Source organism: Dendrobates tinctorius, unplaced genomic scaffold (assembly GCF_039654945.1).
Source record: "Dendrobates tinctorius isolate UK_male_01 unplaced genomic scaffold, ASM3965494v1 ptg000069l, whole genome shotgun sequence".
Taxonomy (NCBI): domain Eukaryota; kingdom Metazoa; phylum Chordata; class Amphibia; order Anura; family Dendrobatidae; genus Dendrobates; species Dendrobates tinctorius.
The window spans coordinates 25,058,185-25,080,514 of NW_027361737.1; the positions used below are offsets into that span (position 1 = coordinate 25,058,185).

General features: G+C 44.8%; 1 protein-coding gene across 1 annotated transcript in view; it reads left to right on the forward strand.

The window, feature by feature from the left end:
- LOC141095295 (autoimmune regulator-like) overlaps positions 1–22,330 on the forward strand; it is a 134,048-nt gene that overhangs the window by 12,141 nt on the left and 99,577 nt on the right. Inside the window, 2 exon segments of the mRNA XM_073581235.1 lie at positions 15,132–15,306; positions 16,053–16,168. Of these exon segments, the coding sequence (XP_073437336.1) occupies positions 15,132–15,306; positions 16,053–16,168 (291 nt within the window).

The following is a 22,330-nucleotide window of genomic DNA, read 5'->3' on the forward strand; positions in this document are numbered from 1 at the left end:
TAATCAGTTTACCCTCAATTCCTTCATCTAAATCGTTGATAAAGATGTTGAACAATACAGGGCCCAGGACAGAGCCCTGTGGTACCCCACTTGAGACATTCTTCCAACTGGATGTGCAGCCATTTACGACCACTCTTTGGGTCCGATCACTAAGCCAGTTATGAATCCACCTAACAGTTGCCTTGTCCATTCCATACTTAGTCATTTTTTCAATAAGGATTGTATGAGAGACTTTGTCAAATGCTTTGCTGAAGTCAAGATATACTATATCTACAGCATTTCCTTGATCCACCCAATCAGTGATACCGTCATAGAAGGAAATTAAGTTAGTCTGACATGACTTATTAGTTACAAACCCATGCTGACTCTGTTTAATCACTTCATTCTTATCCAGGTATTGACATACATGTTGTTTAATAATTTGTTCAAAGATCTTTCCTGGTATAGAAGTCAGACTCACCGGCCTATAGTTCCCTGGGTCCACCTTCTTCCCCTTTTTGAAGATAGGAACAACATTTGCTCTTCTCCAGTCTTCTGGCACTTCTCCTGTTCTCCAAGAATTTTCAAAGATTATGGAGAGGGGTTCAAAAATTTCTTCTGCTATCTCCTTCAGTACTCTGGGGTGTAATTCATCTGGACCTGGAGACTTGAATTCATTTAGGTTAGCTAAGTGTTTCCTCACTATCTTTCTGTTTATAGATATCCTGGATTCTTCTATTCCCTTAATAGGACAGTGAATAACAGTTGATGTTACATTTCCTTTCTGAGAGAAAACAGATGCAAAATAGGAATTTAAAAGTTCAGCCTTCTCAACATCCTGTCTTACCATTTCATCATTTTCATCCTGTAAAAATCCTATAGCATCTTTGACTTTTCTTTTACATTTGACATATCCCCAAAATCCTTTATTATTGTTTTTGACATCTCTTGCAAGCCTCAATTCATTTTCAGCTTTAGCTAATCTGATTTGTGCCCTGCAGGTTCTGCAGACAGCATTATATTCTTCTTTAGATATGCCTCCCTCTTTCCATTTTATAAACATTTTTTTCTTCCTTTTTAGCATGTGCTTAAGTTCTGTGTTCATCCATCCTGGTTTCCTTAAATGCTTCCTATTCTTCCCTCTTTTCGGAATTGTTAACAACTGTGCTTTGAGAATTTCATTTTTCAAGATTTCCCATCCCTCCTGGACATTTTTGTCTTTTAGGATATCCAGCCATTGGATCCCTCCAATTCTCTTTCTGAATCCCTTTAAAATCTGCCTTTCTGAAATCTAACCTTGACGTCTGAGTCTTCACAGGTCTTCCGCCTCTAGTTATCCAAAATTCTAAAATAGCATGGTCACTACCTCCTAGGGTCCCAGCCACTTTTACCTCCTCAACCATTTCCTCCCTGTTTATAAGGATTAGATCCAAGGTAGCAGTTCCCCTTGTTTTCTCCCTTACCTTTTGGAAGATAAAGTTGTCAGCAAGAGAGGATAAGAATTTCCTTGACCTGTTAGTTTTGCCTGAGAGAGATTCCCAACAAATGTCTGGATAGTTGAAATCTCCCATGACAACTATGTCATATATTTTGGAGAACTTGGCCATTTGATGCATAAAGAGTTCATCCATATCTTCAGCTTGCACAGGCGGCCTGTAGTAAATGCCTACAATGGTGTCCTTTCCATTGTTCTGTCCTTGTATTCTTACCCAAACAGTTTCCACAGAACTCCCAGTCTCTGAAGCTTCAATCTCTGTGCAGATATACGTGTTTCTAACATACAATGCGACACCCCCTCCTCGTTTATCAAGTCTGTTTCTTGCAAATAAGTTGTATCCTTCTAGTCTTGTATTCCAATCATGTGTATTGTCCCACCAAGTTTCAGTGATTCCAATGACATCATATTTCTTTTCCTGTGTTAGTAGTTCCAATTCTCCTGGTTTGTTGCCCATGCTTTGTGCATTAGTATAGAAGCATTTTAGTTTGTGATTGGTTTCTCTTTCTCCAATATTTTTATTAATTAGATTCTTTTGTCTTTGTTCTTCCTTTCCACTTCTAATAGCTGAGTTCTCAAAAGCATTTGTCAGATGTATGGCTTTTTCTGGTCTTTTGCTTCCCTTCCCATGTTGTTCTAGTTTAAAGCTCTCCTTACAAGTGTAGCAAGGCGACTTCCAAATACATGCTTTCCAGTCTTCGTAAGGTGCACCCCATCTCTAGCAAGTAGTCCATCGTATAAGTAGTTCACTCCGTGATCCAGAAATCCAAATCGTTGCTGACGGCACCATCGACGTAGCCAGTTGTTCACCTGCAGAATCTTATTCCACCTCCTTGTTCCATGGCCATCCACTGGGAGGATGGAAGAGAAGACCACTTGTGCTCCCAGTTCTTTCACTTTCTTGCCTAAGTCTTCAAAGTCTCTGCAGATGGTTTCCAGGTCGTTTCTTGCCGTGTCATTTGTCCCCACATGTAGTAGCAGGAATGGGTAGTCATCTGTAGGTCTGAAGAGTCTTGATATCCTGTCAGACACATCTTTAATTTTTGCACCTGGAAGACAGCACATTTCTCTTGAAGTTATATCCGGTCTGCAGATAGCGGCCTCTGTTCCTCTCAACAGGGAATCCCCCATGACCACCACTCTCCGTTTCTTCTTCACAACATTTTTCTTTCTCCATCCAGGAGGACTCTGAAGGCGTACAAGGTTGCTGTTTGTTGGCAAAGTCTTATCCTGATGTATTTCTTCATCGTTTTCCTGCGTGAGAGCCTGGTACTGGTTTCTGAGCAGTATGGGTGCTGACTGCCTCCTGATCCTCCTGCTTCTCTGGGTCACATGTCTCCATTCCTCTGTTTCTTCAGGTGCACTTCGAATTTCTTCTCTTTCTGTAACATGAAGAGATAATTCTGCTCTGTTCAAGAACTCTTCACCTTCCTTCCTTCACATCCTTTCCTGGGACCTTGGAAGGATAGAAATAATGTATTCTCCTTCTTCCAAGGATCTGTGGCTGATAAATATTTAAGTAAGCATCTCTTAACATCTAACGCCTGAAGTTTTTGTTCCTTAGGATTGGTCGAATTAGGGAGGAAAGAAGGCAGAACTATCTCTTGTGTCCTGTGAAAGCATGATGCTACTTTGGGAAGGTATGCCGGGTCCGGCCTTAGGATTACTCTATCCTGTATGAACTCTGTGTAAGGGGGCAATCTGGAAAGTGCCTGTATGTCGCTTATTCTACGTGCGGATGTTATCGCTACAAGAAAAGCTGCCTTAAGTGATATAACCTTTAATGAGGCCGAATCTAGAGGTTCAAATGGTCTTTCTGTCATGGCTGTAAGGACTAAATTTAAGTCCCAAGGTACACATCTGTCTTTGTGTATGGGTCTCGATCTAGCCGCTGCTTTGATGAACCTCGCTACCCAATAGTTGTTGGCAATATCACATGCAAACAGGGCCCCTAAGGCTGAAAGCTGTACTTTTAATGTACTTGTGGAGAGACCCAATTCGAGACCCCTCTGGAGGAATTCCAGAATTTGTTTTGTGGGAATTCCATCCCTGACATCAAACTGAAAGGTGGACAGGAATCGCCTCCAGATTCTAGCATAGATATTTGTGGTAGTTTGTTTTCTGCTTTTCAGGAGGGTATTAATTAAATTTTTGGAGAACCCTTTATCCTTTAATAGTGTCCTCTCAAACACCACTGCGTCAAGTAGAGTCCCGCTACCTGTGGGTGGCTGACTGGCCCCTGGTAGAGGAGATCCGGAAGGTTCGGCAGTACCCAGGGATCGCATACAGACATGGTCCTTAACCATGCGAACCAGGTCCTCCTGGGCCAGAAGGGGGCAATTAATATGACCCTTGCCCGATCTTCCGTGATCTTCCTTACTACCAGAGGTAGGAGGTTTAATGGCGGAAAGGCATATGCTAGAGAGAAGTCCCATCTTATCAGGAGGGCGTCCACTGCCAGCGGATTTTCCCTGGGATTCAGAGGGCAGAACGATTTTTCTTTCCTGTTTTCTCTGGTGGCAAAGAGGTCTACCTCCGGCTGACCCCACTTGCGGACAATATGGTTGTAAATATCCGTGTTTAAAGCCCATTCTCCTTGCTTTAGAGCCCTGTGGCTTAGAAAGTCTGCCTTCATGTTGTCTTTTCCCCTGAAGTGGAGCGCAGTTAAAGATCGAAAATTTTTCTCGGCTATCTGAAGGAGACGTTCCGTTATCCGCATCAGGGCGTCGGAGCGAGTTCTGTCATGAACTCATTTTGTGCTCCACCAGTTGAGAGTTCCCCTTCCATTCTCCCTCTGGTGGTGACAGGAGGTAGTGCGGTTGGCTTAAGTGGTAGTGATCTGCCACCTGATGAGGAAGATAACAATTGGATCTCTGGAGTATCAGACTGGATATAAGTCAGCCGACACCCTATCCGGGTGCTGGTGATTCAGTCTGCTTCTCAGGTCCTGGATTTCAGCTCTCTTCCAGTCTTCTCAAGTTAAGTTTGTTTTTTGCTAATGTTCACACTTGCGCTTGTTGGTCAATTCAGTTTTTTGTGTAATCAGCCTGCCCCTGCTGGGGCTATGTTGAAATTCCTCTCCTATTGATCAGTATTTAGATTGGCCTCTTTTTTGCTCTGTCTCAGAATATTTCAGAGTGTTGATATAGGTTTAGAAGTCTAGTGACTTCAGGGTTAATTTTGCTATCAGAAGTGTTGGACAATATTTTTGTAGGCTTTTTTTGGCACATTGCAGACAGTGTCTTTCCTTTTCTGTCCTTTTTAGTTAGCCGGGCCCCATCGTTTGCTCAGCCTATTTTCCTGCCTTTGTTTGTATTTTCATCTTGCTTCACCGTCAATACATGTGGGGGGCTGTCTTTCCTTTGGGGTCTGCTCTGGGACAGTTAGTTTTCCTCTTTTCCTGCTTTAGGCTTATGTAGTTCTCCGGTTGTGATGAGGCGTCTAGGACCAATGTAGGAGCGCTCCACGACTGCTGCTAGTTGTGTGTTAAGATCAGGGGTCTGCAATCTGCATAGTTACCAACTTCTCTGGTTTTCTGAGACTTAGCTTTTTGTCTTTTTTTCCTCCTCGGTTTCCCATTCATAACAGAGTTCCACCTTGGTGGTTGACATAGGCTACTGCTACCTGGCTGTCCGAGAGAATCCTCACATGATGGCTCTGTAGGTACATAATGATTTCTGTAACTGCCAACTCAACCGCCAACAGCTCCCTCTGGTTATATGAGGTCTTAGCATCGGAGTCCCAATGTCCCTGTACCACTATGTCCTCCATATGGGCCCCCCAACCCAAAGGGCTAGCGTCTGTGGTTATTATGCGGGATATCTGCGTCACCCAGAGCACCCCCGAGGATACGTTTTCGTCATCGAGCCGCCACCTAAGAGATGTAAGAGTCGAAGGGCTTAGCAATACTTGACCCTGTAGGGAGCCCTCTAAGGCCCTGCTATTAACTAGGACGTCATTCTGAAGGGCCCTAGTGTGGAATTGCGCCCACCTGACTGCTGGGATACATGAGGTTAGAGAGCCTAACCGAGACATGGCCTGCCTAAGGGTCATGGAGGGTTTATCAATTGCCCGAAGAATTGCTGCTGTATATGTTGTAATTTATCTAATGGTAACAGGCACTGCTGAGTTTCTGAATTTAACAGTAAGTCTAGAAACTTCTGGACCCTTAAGGGCTGAAATCGGGATTTCTCGTAATTTATTATCCATCCGAGGTTCTCTAATCTGGACTTAGCTTTCTCTATCTGGGATAGACAATGGCCCACCGAATTTTCCACAATCAAAAAATCATCTAAGTATGGGACAATTAAGATATCAACTTCCCGCAAATGAGCCATAATTTTGGCCACTATCTTCGTAAATACCCGGGGCGCTGCTGAGAGACCAAAGGGAAGGGCTCCATACTGATAATGACGGACTATACCGTCTATTGAAACCGCCACTCTAAGGAACTGCTGGAAATCTGCGTGGATAGGTACATGATAGTACGCATCTTTCAAGTCCACGACTGCCATAAAACACCCTTCAAACAGCATTTTTATTGTTGAATTGATGGATTCCATTTTAAAGGTGCGATTAACCAAAAATTCATTAAGGAAACGTAAATTAATAATCGTTCTAAATGTTTTATCCGGTTTTTGGATTAGGAATAAGGGAGAGTAGAAACCTCTACCTCTCTCAGATTCCGGGACCTCTACCAGGATGTTTTTCAGGCACAGGCTCAAGACCTCTGCTTCTAAAGCAGCTTGTTCGAGGGGTGAAGATCTTAAGGGAGTTGGTTTAAAGGTATCCCGTGGAATATGACTGAACTCCAACCTGAGCCCGGTGGATATTACATTCCACACCCAGTCACTATTGGTGATCTGTAACCATGCTGGGAGGAAGGATGACAGTCTACCCCCCACGGGAATTGCTAGTCATTGGTTCGGTCTCTTTCGTTCTCTCGACGAGCGCCTGAACATGAAGCCCGTACCTCTTCTTCTTCTATCCTCCCATCTGGGACGGTCTCTATTAGGTGAAGGATTGCGCCTTCTCCCCTGATCGAATCTCCTCCTATTAAATGGACATCGGTAGGATGCGGACCAAAGATTTGGGAATTTTTTCTTATCGTCCCCAGCTTTCTCAAGCAGTTCGTCCAGGACTGCTCCGAACAAATATTCCCCCTCACACGGGATAGTACAGAGTTTCGCTCTGGATTGAATGTCTCCCTGCCAGCACTTTAGCCACAGGGCTCTACGAGCCGCATTAGAGTCCTGCTGCCCTGGCGGCCATTCTTACTGCATCAGCCAAGGCATCCGCTAGGAAGGCTGCGCCCTCCTGGATTATTGGTAGGGCCCCAAGAAATGTCTGTCTAGACGTTCCCTGTTTTAACTGTGACTCTAACTGGTCCAACCAGACCATCATGGACCTGGCCGTGCATGTTGATGCTACTGCTGGTCTTAAGGAACCGGCTGCCATCTCCCAGGTACTTTTAAGGAAGGTGTCTGCCTTCCTATCTAAAGGATCTTTAAGGGACCCCATGTCCTCAAAGGGTAGTGAGGATCTTTTTGACGCCTTCGCAATTGCCGCATCTAATTTGGGGGCCTTGTCCCAAGTGTTCACCGTCGGATCATCGACGGGGTATCTACGCTTGAGGGCTGGTGGTAGCGACCCTCTTTTATCTGTTTTTTTCCAATCTCTGCGGATCAGATCCTGAATTTTTTCGTTCAATGGGAAGACTCTTCACTTCCTCTGCTCCAGCCCCCTGAACATGACATCCTGCATTGATAACTGAGGCTTAGGCTCCTCCACTTCCATTGTCCCTCTGACTGCTTTTACTAGCTTGTCTACTCGGTCAAGCGGCAGACAAAACCGACCAGAGTCCTCTTCTTCTGAGGAGGACGAGGGAGATGAAACATGGGAACCCTTACTTGTCCTCCATTCTGACGAGGAATCAGACTCCACAGGGTCCCCACCCCTTAAGCTTTCTGGTTGGGACAGGGATTTTAGGGTTTCCTTCATCTCTGCCCTGACTATGTCCCTTAAACTCGCAGCTACCACGGGCGACTCCTCCGCCACTCTCTGCTGGATACAGGGTGCGCATTCCCTGTGTTTGGTTTTACTCCTAGCTTTCTTCCCCTAGAATAAAACATAGAAGGAGGCCCCGTCACTGAGTGAACATTCATGAAGATCACTTACCAGTGCCACAATTAAGTACTGGAGAATGAGGGGGATTTTTCTCAGTCGACGCTCCTGTCTGCCTAGAAGAGCCTTTATGACTGGATTGGTCACTTCGTCCTGCGCGCTCCTTACTGTCACGGGACTCTTTCTTCTTTTGTTTGACCTGCCGAAGGTCATCCAGGGGCGGCAGTGATGATTGTCACTGCTGCCGCTGTTGCTGCTGCTGCTTCTGCTGCTGCTCCTGATCGCTCTCCATTACTGCGCGCAATAATGTGGCCAAGGCACGGCACCCATCTACGGTCCTGCCTATATACCCCTCCTCCAGACAGCAGATTTCCACCTGCCGCGCCCTCCCCCTCTAATAGGGCCCCCCTCCCCAGCTGGCGCCGTTCCTGGCAGGTGAACCGGCGCCATCTTGGGTCCTCGCACCTGCGCAGTGGCGCCGCCGACCCAGAAACGCCCCAAGGCTTCGCCCCCTGACGTCACCGCGACTCCGACGTGACCGGAAGTCACTCAGGACACCGGGGCACTCCAGTATGCAGCGCTCCCCGGCCTCAGCACCCTGCATGCGCCGGCCCCCCGCCACCGCGCCGCCGGAGCTGGGAGCCCATAGGGGGCATACATACCGGCGGCGGCTTCTTTTACGGAGACAGACACCCTCCAGACGCCCCTCCCTGCTGTACACGCCACCGCTGTGCCACCCATCCTGGGCCACCGTGGTGTCCTCCAGGAGCTCTGCACCAGGCCGAGGTAGGAGACCCCCTCGCTACCTGCACCAGCCGGCCTGGGATCTGTCTGTAGGATCCCGTCCCCTCAGGAACAGGAAACCAACTGATGCATGGGAGAGGTGCCGCCCTTTTGTATCTGTAGGTTTCCTGCTCCTGAAGGGCGGATCCCCTCTCTCGTGCTGTCATGGGAGTCCAAATAAATTGTTTCTCTTTTGGTTTGGATAATGGCGGAAAAAAGTCAATAAAGAGGTAGATATGTGGAGAGAGGGTGAAATGAGAAGGGGGGGGAGGGAGGGAGGGAAGTTAAAGTTCATGAGCCCACTGCTATTGTACTAATTAATTTATTACTGACTGAGATGAAATTTACAGGTAGTTCATACCTAAAGGGGGCTTTACACATAGCGATATCGCGAGCGCGTCACCGATTTTGTGACGCAGCAGCGATATCGCTACATGTGATACTTACCTCCGACCGGCTCCCCAGCTGGCTATCGCTGATCGCGCGAGATCGTCCACGTCCATTTCTCATCGTCGGCTTCCCGCTGGCGTCAACGAGCGAGCTATGGACGCGGGCGGAAGATGGTGGTCATCGCTTCGTCTGAAAGGTAAGTACGACCGCCGAGCATCGCTATATCGCTGGTGAGATCTGCCTGTGTGGCAGCTCACTAGCGACCATTTAGCGATGCACCAGCGATCCTGATCGGGTCGTATCGTGGTCGGGATCGCTGGTGCATCGCTAAATGTAAAGGGGCCTTAAGAGGGAGAAGCTCCACATGTCCTCGCAGAAGAAACCATTTTGCAATAAAAAATGGTTAGATTAATAACATGGAACATAGAAGGGTTGCGCTCACCACATAAAAGGATGATGATACTTCGTCACCTGAAAAGATTGAAAACAGATAGCCTTGCTCCAAGAGACACACGGAGAAGTTTATGGTTCTAGCTCGGTAGACAGAAAAACAGGAGACCTAATACTTATACATAAAGCATTGGCACATAAAGTTTCATCCGTAGAAATAGACCAGGAGGGTAGGTTAATTCATTTGAAATTAGAGATAAATAATGAAAGTATTATCCTGTACAATATATACTGTATGCCCCGAACATAAACCAAAAGAAATTTTTTATGTTCTTACTGTTAGGGACGGCGGAACGCACTAATAAATAAATAATAATACGTGCGTTTGCCGCCCGGGGTCCACCGTGCAGTACAGTAGGTGTTACACCGCTGCTAGGTAATGGCAGATGCACAATATGGCGGTATATCGCACACAGGTTGAATGTCACCCGGTGTACATTGAGCATACTCTGTTATCACCACAGAGACGCTTAGAACTTAAATGTAAATGCTGAGCCTGTTGACCTCACAGGTCTCAGCAGTGTGCACACACGGTATACGGTCACAGGACTAGGCCCAAGACACAGGGTCAATGTCTGTCTAGACCTACCGTGCGTGCGGCGTCGCTACCATGGACACCACCAAGTGCTGCTGACTGCAGCGCGGTGACCGACCCAGCCGCCACACAACAATGCCCAAGAGGAGGCGCACTGTCGGACGCTAGTGCTGTAAGATGTGAACTGTGGCTTGTAGCGCGCCACTGACTGGCGCTGACTCTAAGTCCCTATCCACACAAGTAATATCAGAGGGAGGGGATCTTAATGAGTTATTCGCAGGCACATGCATTCATCATCATTCACACAGATAGCAATAAGAGTCTATACTAGCGCTTGGCCGAGCGGCCATGCGGGCCTTTTATAGTCGTGCGCTTCTGGAACCTTCCAGATCTCTGAGATGGACCAATCCAATCAGGAGAAAGACCTGAGCACGTGACTCCCGATCTCCACTGGGAGATCGTCTCATGAGCATGATGTAGCAGGGGAGACGTGGCTGGGTAGAGTTGATATTCCTAAACTGACGGAGGAGGAATTACAGGATTTAAATGGTTGCATCATGGATTAAGAAATTAGCAAGGCAATAAAAGGACTGGGGGCCAATAAGGCTCCAGAGCCTGATGGATTTAATGATTCATTTTATAAGGTGCTGAGTGAGAAAATAGTTCCCACGTTTAAAGATTTATATAATCACATTTTGCAAGGGGAAGCTATGTCAGAAGGGATGAATACGGCCTACATAAAGGTTCTCCTGAAGGGAGGGAAGGATTTGGAAGACCCTTCGAGATATAGACCTATATCATTAATAAATCAAGATGTTAACCTTCTCTCAAAAATAATGGCAGACAGGCTGGCTAGGATACTGCCTTGATTATTATCAAAGCAACAAACAGGTTTGGTGAAGGGAAGATCAGCCTTTACTAATATAAGCCATGTTATTGCTAGACAAGATTAGAGGGAAGCATTTGGATAAGGGAGAGGATCCAGCTATGGTCACACTGGATGCAGAAAAAGCGTTTGATAATGTGAGGTGGCCATGGCTGGGTCAAGTGTTGGAAAAAAGAAATATGGTAGGTCCGTTTAGACAATTTTTTGCGGTACTATATCAGAATCCCAAAGCAAGGGTATACAGTCATATGTAAAAGTTTGGGCACCCTTATTAATGTTAACCTTTTTTCTTTATAACAATTTTGGTTTTTGCAACAGCTATTTCGGTTTCATATATCTAATAACTGATGGACTCAGTTATATTTCTGGATTCAAATGAGGTTTATTGTACTAACAGAAACTGTGCAATCTGCATTTTAACAAAATTTGACCGGTGCAAAAGTATGGGCACCTCAACATAAAAGTGACATTAATATTTTGTAGATCCTCCTTTTGCAAAAATAACAGCCTCTAGTCGCTTCCTGTAGCTATTAATGAGTTCCTGGATCCTGGATGAAGGTATTTGTGACCATTCCTGTTTGCAAAACAATTCCAGTTCAGTTAAGTTTGATGGTCGCCGAGCATGGACAGCCCGCTTCAAATCATCCCACAGATGTTCAATGATATTTAGGCCTGGGGACTGGGATGGCCATTCCAGAACATTGTAATTGTTCCTCTGCATGAATGCCTGAGTAGATTTGGAGCGGTGTTTTGGATCATTGTCTTGCTGAAATATCCATCCCCTGCGTAACTTCAACTTCGTCACTGATTCTTGCACATTATTGTCAAGAATCTGCTGATACTGAGTTGAATCCATGCGACCCTCAACTTTAACAAGATTCCCGGTGCCGGCATTGGCCACACAGCCCCAAAGCATGATGGGACCTCCACCAAATTTTACTGTGGGTAGCAAGTGTTTTTCTTGGAATGCTGTGTTTTTTAGCCTACATGCATAACGCCTTTTTGTATGACCAAACAACTCAATCTTTGTTTCATCAGTCCACAGGACCTTCTTCCAAAATGTAACGGGCTTGTCCAAATGTGCTTTTGCATACCTCAGGCGACTCTCTTTGTGGCGTGCTTGCAGAAACGGCTTCTTTCGCATCACTCTCCCATACAGCTTCTCCTTGTGCAAAGTGCGCTGTATTGTTGACCGATGCACAGTGACACCATCTGCAGCAAGATGATGCTGCAGGTCTTTGGAGGTGGTCTGTGGATTGTCCTTGACTGTTCTCACCATTCTTCTTCTCTGCCTTTCTGATATTTTTCTTGGTCTGCCACTTCTGGGCTTAACAAGAACTGTACCTGTGTTCTTCCATTTCCTTACTATGTTCCTCACAGTGGAAACTGACAGGTTAAAATTCTGAGACAACTTTTTGTATCCTTCCCCTGAAAAGCTATGCTGAATAATCTTTGTTTTCAGATCATTTTAGAGTTGTTTTGAGGAGCCCATGATGCCACTCTTCAAAGGAGAATTAAATAGGAGAACTACTTGCAAGTGGCCACCTTAAATACCTTTTCTCATTATTTGTTACACCTGGCTATGAAGTTCAAAGCTCAATGAGGTTACAAAACCAATTTAGTTCTTCAGGAAGTCAGTAAAAAGTAGTTAGGAGTGTTCAAATCAAGAAAATGATAAGGGTGCCCATACTTTTGCACCGGTCAAATTTTGTTAAAATGCATATTGCACATTTTCTATTAGTACAATAAACCTCATTTGAATCCAGAAATATAACTGAGTCCATCAGTTATTAGATATATGAAACTGAAATAGCTGTTGCAAAAACCAAAATTGTTATAAAGAAAAAAGGTTAACATTAATAGGGGTGCCCAAACTTTAACATATGACTGTACATGCCGGGGTTTCTCTCAGATGCCTTCGAGCTGAAAAAGGGAACGAGGCAGGGATGCCCGCTGTCCCCCTTACTGTTTAATTTGGCGATAGAACCTATGTCGAGATATTTAAGTGATTGCAGTTCCTACAAAGGGATAAAGGTGGGAAATGAGACAGTCAAAAATGCCCTATTTGCAGATGACATAATTCTGTTCATGAACAACCCAGAGGAAGATCTCCCTATGTTGCTGCTTGAAATTGAAAAGTTTGTAAAATTCTCGGGCTTTCGTTTAAATAAGTCTAAATGCGAGATTCTGTTCATGAGGAGCGAGGTAAAACGTGGCCAGGAGAGTAATATAATGGGTATCCCGAAAGTGACAACATCTATAAAGTACTTGGGAATAAATTTGGGGAGAACGCCAAAACAGATTTATGATCTCAATTATAAGCCTATCATAATATAGAAATAGAGAAGGAGTTGGAGAGGTGGGGAAATCTACCCCTCTCGCTGCTGGCTCGCTGCCACCTAGTCAAGATGACAAGTTTTGCGAGATTATTGTACCCAGTGCAAACGATCGCAATGTTAATTCGTCACGCAGATGTTCTCAGATTAAATAGGGCCTTTCATAATTCATCTGGAGGGAAAAAAGAGCGAGATTGGCTATAAGAACTCTAACGTACACAAAGGAGGGAGGGGGAGTGGGATTGCCAAATATTAGGGGATATAATTTATCGTGTTTAATGAGGAATGTAATAGACTGGATTAAAAAAACGGGGCGATATACTGACTACAAATTGGAAACGGAATTTTGTGGTTTGTGGGACCTGACGGTGCTGCTACATACGCCGCTGTCACACATACCGCCAAACATTAAATATTCGGTAATATGTAAAGATACCATTGCCACATGGAAGGCAGTAAGAAATAAACTAAAAATGTCGTGGAGAGTGTCAAAACACCTGAATCCTTGGGTATTTCCTGCCTTTAGATTAGGAAGAGAAAATAAATTATACACCGAGTGGTTGGGGAAAGGTATACAGACGTTAGGGGACTTACTACATCTACAAGAAGGCCGCTGGTTGACGGGATTGGAAGTGATAGACAAATTTGAGCTGCCGAGATTTCATTTGATGTTATATAGTCAATTAAAGCATTATGTGTTAGACCTCCTTCAGGATGTGAGGAAGGAAATCGATTCAGAAATATGGGAGGACTTGGTTACCAAAGACATTGGAGAAATATCCATCACCTCAATATATGGGATGCTGAGGGACATATTACGCCCTTCAGGGAAGGGCAAAATATTTCACAAATGGGAAAAACATATACATGATGAAGAACTTGAGCATAAGATTCTGCGGGGCTGGGAATTGGTAAGAAAGCATATCATCAATGAGCAGTGGAGAGATAGTCAGTTCAGAATAATGCATAAAACAATATGTGGCTTCAATATACCTCCGACTCCGCAGAATCCTGATAGACAGACAAGATGCCCAAAATGTACAATACCCAAAACAGACACAGAACATGGATTGTGGTCATGTCCCAGGACACAAGAACTCTGGTTAGAAGTCCAGGATATGTATCTGAAGATATGCGGGATATGGGTAGAAGTAGATCCACTGTGTTGGTTGTTTCACTTTATGACGGGTAAAACAAGAGGGGGACGGCTGCATGACTTGTTTCACACCACTGCAATGGTGACAAAACGCCTAATTCTGCAACACTGGCTAGCTAAAACACTCCCAGGGATAAAAGAGATCAAGGAAGGTTTAACATCAGTCGTATTTTTGGAAAAAAGAGAAACAGAAAGAAATAAAGATAAAATGACGAAAAAATGTTTTAAAAAATGTAGAGTGTTTATAGAAACGTCACTGACCATCAGAGAAATTCAAGACTTAATGAGCGCCTTTGGGATTCGGAATGGTATCTATTAGAGGATTTGAGTGGTAATTTGGGTAAACTGAAATTCGTTATATGAGCTATATGGAGGATAAGGTGGAGCTGGAGATAAGGTGTCTGATTTCAGTCAATGTAATCTATGAAAATGTGGATGTAAGGGGGTTCGATAATTTTATGCTTGTTAAGTTTATTTTTGCTTCTATTCAGGCTTAGGTGATAAGCATGTTTAAATATGTTCTTTGTAACAATTCAATGCAACGATTAAAATTTGTAATATGCAACTTCATTACAAAATCAATAAAAATGATGTTTAAAAAAAAAAGAAAATATGATATTAATTCACTAAGAGGATAGTGAAAGCCAAGTGTTGGAAAAATCATGAATGTATGCACGAAAGTTGAAATCGGGGTCAAACTGTTCCATTAAGGAATCAAAATATCCCCCATTGGGTACAAGCAGGTAAAGGGCCGCAGTGCAAAAGACAAACCCATTTGGAGATGACTTTGGACCCTATCACTTGTCCCTAGGTTCTATTATATATGGGTTGATTCACAAATACTCTAGTGATATGTCCTGGGTGTAATGATACTAACAACATGTCCCTCATAGATAGGGGTGGCCCATCTAGGGTTCCCAGGGACCCCCAGCTAAATAGCTTCTTAGTAAGTTGTATAAAAAAAGTGACATGTAAATGTGTTCCTCATTTACCCCCAGGAGACTCAGCGGGCTGGTGAAGGAATAGGAGCTCAGAAAGCTTCTCATGCTCTTCTTTCTTGGCTTCTCACTCGTGATATGCACTATGTCCGTGGCTTTTGGTCTCTTCTGTCCACAGAGTATATTTTAAACAGCTACCCTCACTTATCTGGAATTCACAAAGCTCTTCAGACGGGTAAATATGCAACACTGAAAATTTTATATAAGACAAATTATTACCTAGTTCCATCTTTATTGGTCTTCCCTTCTGTTTACAATGGAAACGTTTATTTTTACCTTCTTTTTAAAATATATTTTAAGATTCCAGTGTGATGTTGAAAATATCTGTTATTTTGTTTTTATGGTAATAAAACCATTAATAATTGTTAACGGAAGTTGCACTATTGGCCAATCCACTTCTAAAATGTATTTTATTTAGATTGTGTTTGGCCATTTCACAATAGTCCATCTGATCTAGCTTGTTACATTGTTTGTTTGTTTTTTGCCAAATCAGGTTTAACTAAAAACCTGTATTTAGCTAACTACAAAATCTAAAATATTCAGTCCACAAATCCAGCAGTGTACAATAGTCATATACATTCCTACCCCTTTTACATTGTGATGTAGATATAGACAAGAGATGTGTTTTACACTACCACATTATGTCAGGTTGCCCACTTATGGTCTGAGCAATATACAAAAGATTTTCTATGGGAAAATTAATTGTCTTTGGCAAATATAATAAGGTTTTTCCAACAAGCTCCTTACTAAAAAACAATGGCAAACTGTTTGGATCCGGAGAAAACCTTTTATTATTATTAACGGTATTTATTTTTTATACATTAATATTATTATTAGTTTATTGCCAGTGAAGCAGAGAAGTTCATGGTTCATGACCGAATCTTGAAATATCTCAGCCACGGTTTCTTACTACTTCTTCAGCATCAGAAAGGTTGTCCCGGCGCAAAGCTCGGCGCACTACCTCTGCCACAAAGCACTCGACCCACCGAAAGCTGCAGACGAAACGAAAAGCTGGCGGAGAAAAAGACTCTTCAGGAGTCTCACACACTGGTAAGGTGAAAGGTGAAATAAATTACACAAATTTGAGTTCATGTGATTTAAATCAAAGTTGCACAACCTTAGGCCTTGTGGTAAAAGGATAGGAAAGAAAGAAATCGCAGCGATCTAAATGTAAATGTATAATTAGATGGTAGGTGAATATAGGTGGCACTCACCTTTTATAAATCTTGATATCTTGCATATAGGTCACTTTGGACCATTAGGTGTTCAAAGGTGGATTTCTTCTGTGGTCAGTATGCTGCAAATCCCTGGTAGCTAGTGAGTCACTCAGACCAAGTAACCATAGGAATGTAGTCCAATAAATTTTATACCAGGCTATTTGCGCTCCCGTAGGTGTAGGCTCCAAGGCTTCTTATTATCCAAAAAAGGTTTTTAATATTTCTAAAGAAAAAGCACATACAACGTGTTTTGACAGTATAAAATGTCTTCCTCAGGTACAGTTGTGGCCAAAAGTATTGACACCCCTGCAATTCTGTCAGATAATACTCAGTTTCTTCCTGAAAATGATTGCAAACACAAATTCTTTGGTATTATTATCTTCGTTTAATTTGTCTTAAATGAAAAAACACAAAAGAGAATGAAGCAAAAAGCAAAACATTGATCATTTCACACAAAACTCCAAAAATGGGCCAGACAAAAGTATTGGTACCCTCAGCCTAATACTTGGTTGCACAACCTTTAGCCAAAATAACTGCGACCAACCGCTTCCGGTAACCATCAATGAGTTTCTTACAATGCTCTGCTGGAATTTTAGACCATTCTTCTTTGGCAAACTGCTCCAGGTCCCTGATATTTGAAGGGTGCCTTCTCCAAACTGCCATTTTTAGATCTCTCCACAGGTGTTCTATGGGATTCAGGTCTGGACTCATTGCTGGCCACCTTAGAAGTCTCCAGTGCTTTCTCTCAAACCATTTTCTAGTGCTTTTTGAAGTGTGTTTTGGGTCATTGTCCTGCTGGAAGACCCATGACCTCTGAGGGAGACCCAGCTTTCTCACACAGGGTCCCACATTATGCTGCAAAATTTGTTGGTAGTCTTCAGACTTCATAATGCCCATGGTAGAATTTTTTTCAAATATACATCTTTTTTCAATAGATACCAATATATAATCTATGTGTTTTAAATGTATTTTAGTCACATATAACCATTTAAATTCACTATATCATTATATTGTAATTTTATGATATTCATCAACATATTTTATATATTATCTGTTGCTATCTAATTTTATCATGTTTTTAATATATTTATATAATGCATTTGCTTTTATTATCATTATGTCCTCTTGTAGATTTCTAACCTGTATAGCAGTTCTATAGTGGGTGTGTTAGGAACTAATTTCAGTGGTCCACACCCTATTTAGCATAATACTACTTCTTATAAAGCTATCCACAATTTTGGAATACTTATCACAATATACCTGAGGAAGACATTTTATACTGTCGAAACACGTTGTATGTGCTTTTTCTTTAGAACTATTAAAAACCTTTTTTGGATAATAAGAAGCCTTGAAGCCTACACCTACGGGAGCGCAAATAGCCTGGTATAAAATTTATTGGACAACCTTGGGCCTGGAAGCCACAATCGGCCAGTGATACCTACTTGTGCGGCCCTCAAAACATCTGCATAGTGATCGGTCACAAGTGTTTTACATGTAATAGAGAAGACCTGTGGTCCGCACCACCATAGGGATGGGTAACTAAAGCGTTTGGCTAAGACTTTTTTTAATTGAAGGCCCTTCTTTAGGATAAGTCATTAGTATCTTAACAGTGGGGGTGTGACACCCAGCACCCTCGCCAATCAGCTAATACCAAAGGCGGCCAAGAGATCTTAAATGTTGCCAGAACACAGCACCTCTGTCATTTCTACAGTGACTATGGCCGGGTACTGCAGATACACCCCTTATTCCTATCCTAAGGATATGCCATCAATAAATGCCATCAATAAAAAAAGTGGTGGCCAATCTCTTTTAAAGGGAATGTGTCAAAAGGGTCAGCCATGCTAAGTCGCCTATTTGGGCATGAAGGTCATAGGAAGATGAATAAAATGACACATTGATATATGAGGTGTGATGTCTTCCAGAGAAATCCATGTTTTTCTTACATTGTAAATGAGCTGTTCAGTACTATGGGCCAGACACACTGGCACTGGCACATTCTGCTGGCAGATCTGCATGAGAATCTGCCTCCAGAGATTATCTTAAATAAAAGGGGAGTTACCAATGTGATGTGTGATGGCTGCTTTCTGCTCTCCTTATCTCATGGCAGAGCTGTGTGTGATTATACCTGACATATTTGCAGGTTCCTCTCAGCTTCAGCCTCCATCTCACAGGCAGCCATGGTTGTAATAGTGTTGTAATACAGGAGCGCTGCAGCTGCTAATGCATATCTCCCAACTTTTGAATAAGGGAAAGAGGGACAAAGGCTGCGGGGCACGTAGCACATCGCGGCAAATTTTAGGCCACACCCCAACCACATCCATTTCACAACTAGTCACACCCATGTCCACGCCCCTATCGCACCCATTTAGCACTGCTGATCACACTGAATGGTACTGAGGGCACAGTGGCTGGCATTACGGGCACAGTGGCTCGCATTATGGGCACAGTGGCTGGTACTGTTGGCTCATTGACTGGTACTGAGGAAAAGAAAGAACAGAGAGAAAGAAAGAATAGAGAGGGAAAGAAAGAACAGAGAGAAAAAGAAAGAAACAAAGAAAAAAAAGGGGAAAGAGAGAACAGAGAAAGAAAGAAGAAAGAAAGAAAGAAACAGAGAGAAAGAAAGAAAGAACAGAGAGGGAAAGAAAGAGGGGACAGAAAAAAAGAACAGAGAGAGAGAAAGAAAGAGAAAGAACAGAGAGAGACAGAGAACGAACAGAGAGAAACAAAGAGAACAGAGAGAGAAAGAAAAGACAGACAGAAAGAAAGGAAGAACAGAGAGAGAGAAAGAACAGAGAGAGAGAAAGATAGAAACAGAACAGAAATAGAGAAAGAACAGAGAGAGAGGAAGAGAGGAAAGAAAGAATGGAGAGAGAAAGAAAGATTAGAGAGAGAGAAAGGAAGAGGGGAGAGAAAGAAGAGAGAGAGAAAGAAACAAAGAGAAAGAAAGATTCTATAAAGATACTATCGCTGCCCAGCTCCCATTGCAGTGCCTTCCTGAGCCTCCCGGTGCAGGACATATCATGATCCGCTCACATGGCCGACATCCCTGATTTCAAGGCAATCCCGCTGTCGGAGGACACGGTGATGGATCTGAAGCATTCCGTGAAGTGCCTCCATGCTTCCGTCACAATCTCCTCCTGAAATTACCTAATTTCCGGTCAGCTTCCAGCACGTCACTTCCGGTGGAACGTCACGTGCGAATTTTAAAGTGCTCCTCGGGGCTCCGCCTTGTACTCCTGTGTCCATGGGAAAAGTAACCCCCCGGCCGGGGCAGTCTCAAAATTGGGACTGTCCTGCTGGATCCGGGATGGTTGGGAGGTATGAATGCTCCCCACCATACACCGTGTACACGCATGGCTCCGCACACCTCATGCACACACGGTTCAGCTTTGTATGCCTCGTACACACACGGCTCCGCTCCGTACACCTCGCGCACACACATGGCTCCACTCCGTAAACCTCGTACACATGAGGCTCTGCTCCGTACACCTTGTACACACGTGCCCACGCTCTGTACACCTTGTACACACATGGCTCCACTCCATAAACTTTGTACACATGCGGCTTTGCTCCATACACCTCGTACATACGCAGTTCCGCTCCGTACACCCCATACACACATGGCTCCGCTCTGTACACCCCGTACACGCACGACTCCACTCCATACAGATGCGGCTCCACTCCGTACACCCCGTACACACAGCTCTGTTCAGCTCTGTACACACAGGGCTCTGTTCTGTACACCTCGTGCACACACGGCTCCGGTCCGTACACCTCGTACACACGCAGCTCCACTCCTTACACCTCATACACACGTGGCTCCGCTCCGTACACCCCATACAAACACGGCCCTGCTCCGTACACCCCGTACAAACACGGCTCTGCTCCGTACACCCCATATACACACGGCTCCACTCCGTACACCTCGTACACATGCGGCTCCGCTCCGTACACTTTGTACACACGCAGCTACACACACCCCATACACCTCGTACGCACACGGCTCTGCTACATCCACACTGTAAACCCCTCCTGACCCCACACATAAAGTTTACCTCATCCAGCACCATGACAACCATACACAAGGCTCCGCACACCTCGTACACACGCGGCTCCACTCCGTACACCTCGTACACACACGGCTCCGTACACATCCAGCACCATGACAACCACACACACGTGGCTCCACTCCGTACACCTCATACACACACAGCTCCGCTCCGTACACCTCGCACACACGCGGATCTGCTCCATACACCTCGTACACACACGGCTTTGCTACATCCACACTATAAACCCCTCCTGACCCCACACATAAACTTTACCTCATCACCATAACAACCACACACACGGCTCAGCACACCTCGTACACACGTGGCTCCGCTCCGTACACCTTGTACACATGCAGCTCCGTTCCATACAAACGTGACTCACACACAGCTCCGTACACCTCGCAGACGCACGGCTCTGCTCCATACAAACGCCGCTCCGCTCCATACAACCCGTACACACGCGGCTCCGCTATGTACACACACGGCTCCGCACACCCCGTACACACGCGGCTCTGCTCCGTACACACGCAGATGCGCTCCGTATACCTCGTACACACGCGGCTCTGCTCCATGCACCTCGTACACACGCAGCTCCGCTCCGTACACCCCGTACACACGCGGATCCGCTCCGTACACCCCGTTCAAACGCAGCTCCGCTCCGTACACCCCGTACACATGCGGCTCCACTCCGTACACCTCATACACACATGGCTCCGCACACCCCGTACACACGTGGCTCCGCTCCGTACACCATGCACACACGGCTCCGCTCCGGTACACCTCGTAAACACACGGCTCCACTCCGTACACCTCATACACACGTGGCTCCGCTCCGTACACCATGCACACACACCCTCCGCACACCCCGTACACCTCGTACACACAGGGATCCGCTCTGGTAGACCTCGTACACATGGCTCCGCTCCATACACCTCGTACACACATGGCTCTGCTCCGTACACCTCGTACACACATGGCTCTGCTACATCCACAGTAAACCCCTCCTGACCCCACACAAAAACTTTACCTCATCCAGCACCATGACAACCAGCACAGCAGAGTCCTGCACACACACAGAGGCCCCTGATCATGTAACCCCTGACTCCTCCCTTCCTGTGACCTCATCACAGGTCCTGTGCCACAGAAGAGAACACAACCTAGCGACCTCACTGCACAGCAGGCTGTATGGGGCTGCAGTGGGTCTGGGCGAGAATGGGGTCGGTGCATGGGGGTGTGTGGCTTATCTTGCTTCAGTGCGGGACAAATAGACTCCCGGGTGGGACAGAGGGTGGGCAGAGCAAAAACGGGACTGTCCCGCGGAATCCAGGATGCTTGGGAGCTATGGGGTATCAGACTCATAGCGACACACCTTGACCTGTATAACGCTACCCCTAGGAAAGTGCAGTTGATGAACTCCGGTGACCTCACTGACATCAGCGCTCATGAGACAGTTCAGTGAGGTCACTGGAGTTCTTAGACTATGAACTCCTTGCACTTTATTGACATCACCGCTCGGCGTTCTCAGCCTCAGCTCAGTGTCTCCTGAATACACGGCTGAGCAGTGGCATCATGACAGCGCTCAGCCATGTAATCCAGATGTAGCTGAGTTGGAGCGCATCGTGGGACATACGGATTATAATTGGACAGGTGAGGAATATGGTGTTTTATTATTTTTAATTTTACTGTAATAAATAGGGTGGGAAGTGTTTCTTTCAAACAAAGGAGTGTGTGTTTTTATTTCAAATAAAGGACTTTTCTCTGTGTCTGTTCTAGATTTTTCATTTGACTATGGGGTTAGTAATGGGGATGTCTTATAGATGCCTCTCCAGTCTCCATTACTAACCTGTGGACTTGATGTCCGTTAACATTACAAAACTGACATCAACCTCACAAATATTACCTCAATTGCCACCACACCAGGGCAAGTGGG